The sequence below is a fragment of the Emydura macquarii genome, unplaced genomic scaffold (assembly GCF_026122565.2).
Source record: "Emydura macquarii macquarii isolate MOO-44397 ecotype Brisbane River unplaced genomic scaffold, CSIRO-AGI_Emac_v2 contig_1483, whole genome shotgun sequence".
Lineage (NCBI taxonomy): Eukaryota > Metazoa > Chordata > Testudines > Chelidae > Emydura > Emydura macquarii.
Window position 1 is genome coordinate 8,727,622 of NW_027131620.1, and position 12,173 is coordinate 8,739,794.

General features: G+C 44.8%; 1 protein-coding gene across 8 annotated transcripts in view; it reads right to left on the reverse strand.

The window, feature by feature from the left end:
* Positions 1–12,173, reverse strand: part of PHACTR3 (phosphatase and actin regulator 3) — a 156,878-nt gene that overhangs the window by 48,767 nt on the left and 95,938 nt on the right. For 6 of the 8 annotated variants that reach the window (XM_067554154.1, XM_067554147.1, XM_067554150.1 and 3 more), the window contains 3 exons: positions 7,396–7,599; positions 2,352–2,526; positions 611–858 (listed from right to left, as the gene is read on the reverse strand). In XM_067554154.1, the coding sequence (XP_067410255.1) occupies positions 611–858; positions 2,352–2,526; positions 7,396–7,599 (627 nt within the window). Of the gene's footprint in view, positions 1–610; positions 859–2,351; positions 2,620–7,395; positions 7,600–12,173 lie in introns of all 8 variants that reach the window. The other 2 variants (XM_067554149.1, XM_067554155.1) reach the window with 2 other exon arrangements.

The following is a 12,173-nucleotide window of genomic DNA, read 5'->3' on the forward strand; positions in this document are numbered from 1 at the left end:
TACCGAGACAGACATGAGCATAAACCAAGTCATTCAGGCATAACTTTAGCACTATCTGTTCACTGAGATCCATGCACAAAAAATATGGGTTTCTCTGTAGGCACAAGGCTGCATTTTCACAATCATACACTGAGGTACTTGGGACCAGTGGTTCTCAGTCTTTCTAGACTACAGGAGTCTGATTTGTCTTGCATACCCCAAGTGTCACCTCATTTAAAAAACTACTTGCTTACAAAATCAGACATAAAAATACAAAAGTTTCACAGCACACTTGCTGAAAAATTGCTTATTTTCTCATTTTTTACCATATAATTATAAAAGAAATCGATTGGAATATAAATATTTTACATACATTTCAGTGTAGAGTTTATACAGCAGTATAAACACATCATTGTCTATATGACATTTTAGTTTGTACTGACTTCGCTAGTGCTTTTTATGTAGTCTGTTGTAAAACTAGGCAAATATCTAGATGAGTTGATGTACCGCTGGAAGATCTTTGTGTACCTTCAGACGCACTTGTACCCCTGGTTGAGCACCACTGTTTTGGACCATTCCTGTCGACTGAAGTTGTATAGTTTTAGGAGGATAGTAAATTAACTTTCCTTACCAGAAATGATGGAGTCATTCAAAACCTCTTCATCCTGATAAAAAACCAAGTTGTCCTTGAGTTCTGAGTTCATGATCAGGTTTTCTTTGTTCTCATCTGACTCTTTAACAGAGTTCCGCTTATTCTCCGGATCATTAATGTGGCTCAGTGAATTCTCCTTTTCTTTGTTGCACTCGATGCTAGATGTTCTGGATGGACGGACATCCACTCTTTTTTTTGGAGACCCTTTGCTTTCTCTGCCGTGAAAGCTGTGGATGGAAGGCACACAACTGGGTTGTCACACAAGTCCATTTTAAAGCCATAGTAGAATCATAGCATTAGATGAGCACAAGCACCATGTCTTCAGTGAGATGTACAAGGGACATTATGGGATTGCATTCTCAGAATTGCTATGACAATATCTGAGGTTGTTCCACTTCTCAATGTCATGAGAATAAGGTACAGAAGGGGAATGACTAATGTATTTTTTGGATATATAGTTGTGTGCTGTACCATGCTGACCTTTTTAGAGAAGCACGTGCTTCTAATGTAAAACATACATTGTATGAAACATTGCCTTTCGGATAGTTTGTGATCCTGACAAGGATTTAACAGGGCCTGGAAAGGGCATTGTATTAATCCATTTCCCATCAGAAAGACTGTTATGGCACTGAGGAATGTTACTAACCATATGGCTTTGGAATTACCTTTGCCTTTCTCTACTGCTGAGGGGAGGTTTTCTAATGAAAACCAGACAATGTACCCGACACACTCCTACACTGCCATATGTATTGCAAAAGAAGGTACCATTATGTTCATGTAGAGGCCAAGAGCCATATACTAAAGTAATAATACTTAGCACTTGTATAGCATCTTCACAGGGCTAAAGAAATCCGTAACTAGTTAATCTTCTGGGGTGAATTATTCTTATATTTAGTTCATAGATAGGAAACCTTTCCTCTCCTTGGTTCAAGCCTTTAATTGGGAAGAGGATCATCTCATTGGTAGGTCTGTTTATGCTTATAAAGTTGTAGCCTCAACCGATAACTGGGACAGACAGAAGAGATCATGAAGGCTAGGGGAGAGCACGGCTGAGGAACAATTCAGAGAAGCTGTGGGCCCACAGCAAAACTATGGTCAGGAAAGCTTCAGGAGGCTAGAGAGAAGGCCATGGATGTTTCCAGCAAAATCAGGTAATTTTGCACACAAGTGATCAGAACTGGCCTTTTGCAGCTGCAATTGCCTGGTTTGTGCATGCAACTTTGGGAAATTTTCCTGCAGAATAATTGTGCGTGGGTGCAATTTTGAACATTTGACCTCACATCAGTTCCTCTCCAACAGGATGAAAGTGTCACATGTTGCCTGAAAGGGCGCAGTTCTTTTAGAAGGACTTAACTGTCTGTGTTACTAAATTTTAATATCCGGCTTCTGTGATGAGCCACCTCTTACATTGGGCTGAGGATTATCAAATGATTCCACAGACTTGATCCCTTATTGCCATGTTGCAGTAGCTTCCCTGTCATAAAGGTAGCTTCTTATAAAGTAATAGCCGAAACTTCCATTTTAATCATGGATTGATGCTGGGACTAAGGCCACCAAGTAGCATGAGGGCAGAACCAATCTGATTTTAATCAGACTAAATGGGTGGAGTGTTAACGACAGGAAAAATATTTTCTTACTAGGAATTTTTATTATGAAAAATACTTTAATTGAAAGAAAACTGTTTCGTGAAATACACAGTGCCCCGGTGTGCTATACTTACCTATCCTGCCGATGTTTGGTGGCCAGAGCCCTGTGGAGCTCCTCAATGACTCTGCTGGGAGGTAAAGGCAGATGGACAGCAGCTGGATGAGGGGAACTAGTTGGCGTTGGTAGTTGTCCTCTGACATGGGGATCGGAGCCTTTCTGGCCAGATGAATGGAAGAGGGCAGCTTGTCCTGAGATTTGGGAGGAACCAACAATGACATAATTCTTCAGGATAGTGGAAGGAGGGGATTTCACTGCTGGCTCATCTACTTCACTTCCTGCTGCTGAAAATAAAATGATAAAAGGTCACCGGGGCCTTTTATTGTTTCACACAGAGCCTGGGTTGAGATTGATTCTACACGCTGGACCGGTTTCAATGTTGCATAGTGGGGACATGGCTTGCGTGGTGAGTCTTATATACTCTACCAATCTGAAACCAAAGGAATGATGTTGCACAGATTTAGCCTGAAAAAAAGGATCATCTTCCCATTTCTCCCTTCCTTTTCCCAACTGGATTTTTCTTTCTTCCTCCCCAAACTCATCAATCCATTCTTGATTTCCAGCTCCCTATCCCTGATCTCTAATAAACCCTGGTGGCATCTACCAGTGAGGCTTCCCAATCGAGCACTTTCTCTGCTGAGCTGTCTGCACTGTGATCTTCACGGAGGTCAAAAATGTGCCAGGATCCATTCTCTGCTCTTCTCCCCCACACCACAATAGACTCCGGTCTCTCACAAGTCCACCCCCTAGACCAAATGGCATCCCAGGCGAGGATCGTCTTCAGTGTCTCCGCCATTTGTTAAACTTTTGAATATCTTATTTTTTATTGCATTTATAGCCTATTTCAAGACTTTGATGCATGATTTGCATGAATGATTTATTCCTCTCATATAAGACGATAAATGTGCACACTAGGATCTGTATTATTCATGCCATATATAAGCAAATACAAAAAATTAATTTCCTCTAGCTTATAGAAACTTTTTAACTTTAAGAATAACTGAAATGTACTAACATCAAGAGATTGAACTGTGCACCAACATTGGGTGGACCAGTATGAAGTAGTGTTACAGTAGGTGACAGCCTTAGAAAGTTAACCCTAGTCCTTTAGTTCAAAAGGTCACTTTTCTCGCCTGACAATGTTTTAGGAGGTTCGAGGAAAATGTAGTTCTCAGAAAGTTTGGAAGGTCCCATGAGAGTCTACAAAGGTCCAGAACATTAGAGGAGGTTAGTGAAAAATGAATCCACATACGGAATACCTGAAACATTTTACTTCAGTCGAGTTTCCATTTTGTTGCTAACCACAAAAACAGTACCCCAGGCCCGGCACCCCAGGAGGTCTCCTGGGTCACTTGCCCCTAAATCTGACCCTGGTCTGTCATCCCAAATAGGTGAACACCAGAGTTTGTGAGATATGAAGATATTAGCCAGTTCAGCCAAACTTGCCAGAGCTGGTGTATTCCAAATGCATTTCAGCAAAGAATGAAGTTGGGTTGAGTACCAAGGAGAGGGGGAGAGGAGTGGGAGGATGTTTAACTGATGCTTTTTGTACCCAAGACTCAGATTTTCCAGGCCATCTAGGGGATTCCTATTGATTTTTTTTTTTAAATGGGAATTGGGCATCCAAATCCCTAATGCAGTTTGGAAATCTCACACTAAAATCCTTATAGCCGGTCTCCTTTTGAGTTCTGGGCTGAGATTTAGGTAATTCTTCTTTTTCTGAACAACTCATCCCTGCCGTTCTCCTTTCCAGTTCCATCCCATCACTCCCATCTGTCACCCCAGTGCAACAAACACCTGCCTCTTCTATAGCTGTGCCTCTGATATTTTCTCCCTCTGGCTAAGACTGCATAGAGGGTGCTGGGATAATAACCTTGTTTGAGAAACATGTTGCTTTACTTTTCTCTTCTGGAGTTCTCTTATTTTTTTCCACTGCACTTTCCTGGCCATATTTCTGTATTAGGTTGTGCTAATTTCTTTCTACATTGGAGAATACACTGGCACAGTAAATCTGTTTGGCTGGATTGTGTAGAAGGCTATTCCTTTTCTCTTGTTGCCACCTAGTGTTGATAATCTGAATTTAAACTGACACATACCCTTTTTGTTTTTAGAGTTGTTGAAGCCATGTTGTTCCAGGATATTAGAGAGAAGCTGGGTGAGGGAATATCTTTTATTGGATCAATTTCTGTTGGTGAGACAAGCTTCCAAGCTACACAGGGCTCTTCTTCACATGTGATCTGTGTAGCTCAAAAGCTTGTCTCTAACACCATGTTCATGGACCTGCACTTTGTAGGCATAAAACCACTGTGTGCACTTTTAATGCTCCAGTACCTGCATGTGCACGAATCTGTACCCAGTAAATGTGTATTGCACCTCCAAAACACACCACTTGTGCATGTGCCAGTGGTAGGGTTGATCTAGTGCTCCCAGAAATGTTTGCTTTTGTGTGCACAAGTGGAAACCTCACACTGTAGATCAGGCCCCAGGGGTGTAATTTAACAAGACAAAATGTATGCTATCTCTGGTACTTCTATCTGAGCGTCTCACAATCTTTATTGTATTTATCCTCACAACGCCTCCCTCCCTCTACCTGCTCAGGAAAGGCAGTGGGGGCACCGAGAGGCTAAGTGATTTGGGCTGGGTCACACAAAGTCCGTGGTAGAGCAGGAAATCAAACCCATCTCTCCCATGACCTTGGCTGGTGCGCTAACCACTGGGACATCCGTTCTCTCTGTATGCATGCATGCGTACAGCTGAAAGAATGAATCAAATCCATGCCAGTGATCTATTTCCTCAAACCTGGAAACACTTGAAAGCCTAGGAGAATCTACTGGAGTGTGTAGTATGCACAGTGCAATAAGGCTTTGTACCAGAGCAGCAGCACCTACATTCCTTCTCCTTTAGCTGAGCAGAATGGTCTCTCTATACCCAGAAGACAGAAAGCTTCGGCTACCAGGAGACATAGATCTGAGCTCAAGGAGATTTCAGTTATGTGCCACTGTGGAAACACACATTAGATATTTATGATCATTGCAGTCTCCACTGAATCACAGCTTATGGAGGCCATACAACCCCTCCTAAATTAGACTCCACCTCTGTGCACTAGGGAAGGATACTCTGGTTCAGCCAAGCTCCTGAGGGGTTCGGGGACTTTACTGTCACCTTTACACTGCCTTGATCGTAGAGCCCGACAGAGGCCAAATCAGCCTGGATGCAGCTTAGGCTAATGTTGAGTACTTATTTTGCAAATCCCACTTTGTTTGGCCTAATGAAATCTGTTCAAAATGGTATCTTGGCACCTTGCCATTGCTCCCCCTCTTTCTGTGATTAATTAGCGCTTGGCTTATTCCCCTCCTCTCCCCTCCACCATCAGCACCTCCAACGCTGTTAGAAAAAAAAATAAAGGGCTTTCCAACCTCCTCTGTTTTTCTCTCATGTCACTCTTTCTCTCTCCCTCTCCCCACCACCACCCCACTGCCCTCTCTCACTGATGATACTTGTTCAACCTGGGCTTACAATTACACCCACTCCCAGAAGCAGAACTGTACTCATCTCTTTCTGAAGGAGGTGTGTCATTATTAGAGCTGTTTGAAAAATAATGGGAGGGTTTTTTCTGATGAAAACATCAAAAATGGAAATATTTCAGCTCAAAATGAAATATTTTGGCAAACAACATTTCTATTCAAAATGGTGTTGCAATGCCTCATGGGAGTTGTACTGGGCACCATATACTCCCATTCTCCTTTTATGGACTGAGCTTTAAGGATGGACTACATCACCCATGATGTACCACTTTCTCCTTGTGTCATAGGAGTCCTGGGTCATGGTGCATCATGGGAGCTGTAGTCTGGCCAGAAAGCCTGGCCCATATTGAAGAATGGAAACAAAAGGCATCTGAACTACAACTCCCATGAAGCACCACTACAACATTTTGAATTGAAATATTTCAGTTTTCAGCTGAAAACACACAACTTTTGGGTTTTGGTCTCATTTTTTGACAAAATGTAAGGTTTTTCCATAGGGAAAGCAGACACTTTTATCACGAAAAGTAATTTTGCTGAAACCAAAATTTCCATTGAAAAACGGTTTAGACAGAAAATTTTCAAGCAGTCTTAGTCATTATGACAGCACCTTCTGATTTTCTGCTTCATGGTGACCCTGAAAATGTGGCCCCTTTCTTGTACCGGTAAACTGGGGATGCAAATGATGACAGGAACAATGGTTGTCATTTAGCAGTTTAAATGCCTGATTACGGGCACAGTCAGTACTTAGATATTCAGGGCCTGATTCTCATTTACTAAGGCCTCTTTTCACCATTCTGGCAATCGAAAGGAGCTGTACAGTAGGAATAAATCACAGGGGTGCTCATTTAAGTTCCTTTACACTGCCAAAAGTGGCGTAAAGTGTAAGATCACCGTGGTGGCATAATAGAGAAGTAGGCTGAGAGTGTTTGAACATGAAACTCACAGTGAAACCTGAGATGGGGGAGTGGGTTGTGAAAGTTGGGTGACCTGTTCATATGCTCTTCTGTGCAATTAGAGGAGATAGCACAGCTCTAAGTTAGACCCACTAAAGAGCAAATCCTTCAGGCAGAAGGATTTGAAGGATCTATTGACTAGAGCTTCACAGTTGACAGCAGAGTTCACTGCTGCTGTGCTGTTATCATATTATGATTCTGTACAGCAAAAGACATTTAAACCTTCCTTGTGTTTCATAGCGACTTGTGGCAAATCATACACAAGCTGCTGATTCAGCAGATGTTTGCTGTCAGTGTCATCTGTTTTACATGTGTTAGTGCAGGTGGACTTACTGCAGCCTCCTGCAATAAATAAATCAGAATAGGTCAGATATATGTGCAACATGCAAAGACTCAATGCTTTCGGATCGGGGACAAGATCCGCAGGTGATGTAAATCATTAATGCTCCATTCACATCAATGGTACTACATTGATTTACACCAACTAAGAAACTGGCCCAAATATATATAGGAGAAAAATGATGTACAAGGAGAGGACAATGTTGATGGGATGGAAGAGTCTTTATTGACCAACATGACTAACCTGTTACACTCTTACTGATTTTGGAGATTGCCTTAGGTGGTGGAATTGGAAGCAAAGGGGGGCTGGGGAGCTGTGCTGGGTTTCTTTCCATTGGTTTCTGTGCGGAATCTGTGGATTCAGAAACAAGTAAGGCTTGTGGAGTCTCTTCGGTTACTGGCAGGCTGGCATCTTCTAGTTCTTCAGTGGACACTGAAGATTTCTTGGCTAATAAAAGGATCAGAAGCAGTAGAATTAATGAGAGATTAAATTAATACTAACGATGATAAAGCAAGGGGCCATATCAGGAAGATTCAAGATAGCAGAATGCATGGCACGCAGCTAGCCACATTTCTTTTCCACAGTAAAAATAATGAGTATGTGCAATAGCCTACCAGCCAAGATCGTTGAGGTAAAAATAAAACACACCGGAGTAACTGAAGGAACTGTTAGATACTATGTTCCTAAGGAAATTGATGAACCTGGAAGGGCCAAATGGCCTTTACTTATTTTCCTCCCCCCTTCTCCCTACCAAAATTTCTTATGTTCTTCTTCGAGGGATTGCTCATGTCCATTCCACTATACGTGAGTGCACACCACCGTGCATGGTTCCTGGAACTTTTTTCCCCTTAGCAGATCCCGTAGGGCCGGCTCTGGTGCCCCCTGGAAACCCGCATGCATGCCGCGGTATATGAGGCACTGCCAGCCCTACGGCCCTTCAGTTCCTTCTTTCCGCCGTGATGGTTGCTGGAACTAGCCTGGCTCTCTGCAAGTACCATTCCGCATTGTTTGAACTCTTTGTTATTCGTAGCTTTAGTTAGTTTTAAGTAGTTGTCAAGTAGCGTTGAGTTTACTTAGATTAGAAGCCCCTCAGGGGCTTAGAGTGGCCAGGCTATGCTCCGGTCACCTGGATTTATGTCGAGTGCCTCCTGAGGGAAGGCTTTCCCGCTCAGCGACCCCCACGATCAGTGCCTTAAGTGCCTGGGGGAAGACCACAGGAAAGACAAATGTAAAATATGCAGGGCTTTTAAACCACGGACCCAGAAGGACCAGGAGATTTGGTTAAAAGCCCTACTAATGGAGGCAGCACTCCGCCTGGCGTCCGAGCCGTTCTGATCTACCTCGGCGCCGAGCGTATCCTCGGTGCAGAGCGCACCACCGACCCCGACATCGACTCCGCACCGAGCAACTTCCCCAGTGCCGAAGAAGAAGAGGCAGCGAACGGAGCGCGGACACTCCCCTGTGCTGCCGGTAAGGACGGGGTCGAGTGCGGAGATGCATCAAGTACGGCCCATTGAGTCTACTCCAGTGCCGGCGCCTCCGGGCAGGGAGCTTCCCTGGACTCCTGGGAGTGGGAGAGTGCTCCTGCCAGCGCTGTCAACACAGGAGGCTTTTCATCCCCAAGGCGAAGGGGGGTCTGAGACCCATATTAGGCCTATGTCATCTAAACAAATACATCAAATGATTCAGGTTTCGCATGGTCTCCCTAACCTCCATAATTCCTTCCCTGGATCCAGGAGACTGGTATGCCACCCTTGACCTCAAGGACGCATACTTCCATGTGTCTATCCTCCCCAGCCACAGGCGTTTCCTCCGTTTCACGGTGGCTGGTTCCCATTACCAATTTACAGCCTTACCCTTTGGCCTCTCGACGGCCCCCAGGGTGTTCATCAAATGCATGGCAGTAGTGGCCGCCTGAGATGAAGAGGTGTGCAAATCTTCCCTTACCTGGACGACTGGTTGATCAGGGGCAGGTCCAGGTCCCATGTGCAGGACAGCATGACCCTCACTTGCTCCACATGTAGCAGGCTGGAACTGCTCATAAACGAGCAGAAGTCCACACTAACCCCAGTGCAGCACATAGAATTCATTGGGGCCACCTTGGATGCTTCCCAGACCAGAGCCTTCCTCCCTCAACCACGGTTCGAGGCGATGGCCTCTATCACCTCCTAGCTGCACCGGTGCCCCATGACCACAGCCAGGCATTGCTTACAGCTGTTAGGCCACATGGCGGCCTGCACGTATGTAGTGAGGCTAGTTCGCCTAACGCTCAGGCCACTTCAGGAGTGGTTGGTCTCGGCATATGTGCCGAGCAAACACCCATTGCACCGGGTGGTCACAGTTCCCTCGCCAGTTCTAGCCTCCCTAAACTGGTGACGGACTCCCAGGGCAGTGATGAAGGGCGTCCCATTCAGGGAACTGGTCCCGTCGGTCACCCTAATCTCCGATGCCTCAGATGTGGGAGGGGGAGCCCACATCAGCGCCAACCTAGGGGCTCTGGGCGGGGGAGGAGAGGCGTCTGCACATCAATGTGAAGGAGCTCAGGGCCATTCGCCTGGCATGCAAGGTGTTCCTCCGATTCCTGATGGGCAGGGCGGTGCAGGTGCTGACGGACAACACCGCAGCCACGTTTTACATAAACAGGCAGGGGGGAGCTCCATCTTCCAGCAGGCGAGAGAGGACGCTGGATCTGGCAGAGCCGTATTGAGGGCAGTTCACTAGTAACTCCGGCCCACCACCAAAGGTATGGCTTGTTAGTTACCTATAGTGGAATGGACATGAGCAATCACTTGAAGAAGAAAACAAGGTTACTTACCAGTAACTGATGTTCTTCAAGATGTGTTGCTCATGTCCATTCCACAGCCCACCCTCCGTCCCCGCTGTCGGAGTTGGCAGAAAGAAGAGACTGAGGGGCCCTAGGGCCAGCAGTGCCTCATATACCGCAGCATGTGCATGGGGCTTCAGGGGACACCAGAGCCGGCCCTATGGGATCTGCTAAGGGGAAAAAAGTTCCGAGAACCGTGCAGAGTGGCGTGCACTCACCTATGTTGGAATGGACATGAGCAACACATCTCGAAGAACAGCAGTTACTGGTAAGTAACCTTGCTTTCTTTTCTATAATGAGGACAGCAGGGTATGGTGGCTTTTGATAACAGCAATTGATTATCTGGTAGAACCCAGCTGCAATGATTTAGAGTTACCATGTGAGCATGTCTCCTAGCAAGGAACACAAATGAAGGGTAAGGAATGATTAACATTTAATATAACCTGAACAATCTTTTTATGATTGCTCACTGCAGGGTTTCCAGGCAATTTTAACTTTAATCCTATTAAACTGTGACTTCAGGTGCGGCCTAATTTCTCTCTATTCCAACTGATGCCAGGGTGGCTCGGTCTTTTTTGGGGATGGTGTTAGTCACCAAGATTGAAGCAACCTGATATAAGACCTTCCCCTAGAAAGACCAGGATATCATACAAGAAGATCCGGATGACCTTGTAAACTGGAGTAATAGAAATAGGATGAAATTTAATAGTGGAAAGTGCAAGGTCATGCATTTAGGGACTAATAACAAGAATTTTTGCTATAAACAGGAGATGCATCAGTTGGAAGTGACAGAGAAGGAGAAGGATCTCGGCGTATTGGTTGATCACAGGATGACTATGAGCCACCAATGTGATGTGGCTGTGAAAAAAGCTAATGCGGTCCTAGGATGCATAAGACAAGGTATTTCCAGTAGAAATAGAGAGGTGTTAGTACCATTGTACAAGGCACTGGTGAGACCTCATCTGGAATACTGTGTGCAGTTCTGGTCTCCTTGTTTAAGAAAGATGAATTCAAATTGGAACAGGTTCAGATAAGGGCTACTAGGATGATTTGAGGAATGGAAAACCTGCCTTATGAGAGGAGACTCAAAGAGGTTGGCTTGTTTAGCCTAACCAGAAGAAAACTGAGAGGAGATATGATTGCTTTCTATAAATATATCAGAGGGATAAATCCAGGGAGGGAGAGGAATTATTTAAGTTCAGCACCAATGTGGACACAAGAACAAATGGATATAAACTGGCCATCAGGAAGTTTAAACTTGAAATTAGACAAAGGTTTTTAATCAGCAGGGGAGTGAAGTTCTGGAACAGCCTTCCAAGGGAAGCAGTGGGGGCAAAAAACCTAGCTGGCTTCAAGACTGAGCTTGATAAGTTTATGGAAGGGATGGTATAATGGGACAGCATAATTTGGCAACTAACTGATCTTTGACTACCAGTGGTAAATATGCCTGATGGGGTGGGTTCTGAGTTACCACAGATAATTCTTTCTGGGTATCTGGCTGGTGAGTCTTGCCCACATGCTCAGGGTTTAGCCGATCGCCATATTTGGGGTTGGGAAGGAATTTTTCCCCAGGGCAGATTGGCAGAGGTCCAGGGTTTTTGGGGTTTTTTTTGTTTGTTTATTTTTTGTTTTGTTTTTTGCCTTCCTTTGCAGCATGGGGCCTGGGTCACTTGCTGGTAGATTCTCTGTACCTTTGAAATCTTTAAACCATGATTTGAGGACTTCAATAACTCAGTCATAGGTTGGGGTCTATTACAGGAGTGGGTGGGTGAGGTTCTGTGGCCTGCATTGTGCAGGTCAGACTAGATGATCATAATGGTCCCTTCTGAACTTAAAGTCTATGAGTCCATGATTACAATAACAATGCTAGAACAGGGGATAGACATTGGGATGTAGTGCACACGGAATGAGTTTTATCCCTGAAGCCTGGGTTTGCAATGAGCTTTGCTGTCTCAAAGGGGCTGATCCTACAGGCTGCAGCATGCTCCTGAATGGTGCTGAGTGTGCTCAATTCCAAGGAAGTCAATAAGAGCAGAAGCACTCAGCAGCTTATCAAACTGGAGCCCAGCTGACTAGAGTGCGGGTTCTTAATCAAAGACTGTGGCCACTAACTGATAGACAGCGCTGGAAGCTCTGTTGCCAGAGGCATTTAAAATTGGATAAAGTACTGGAAAATGAACCTCAGGGAATGATCTTG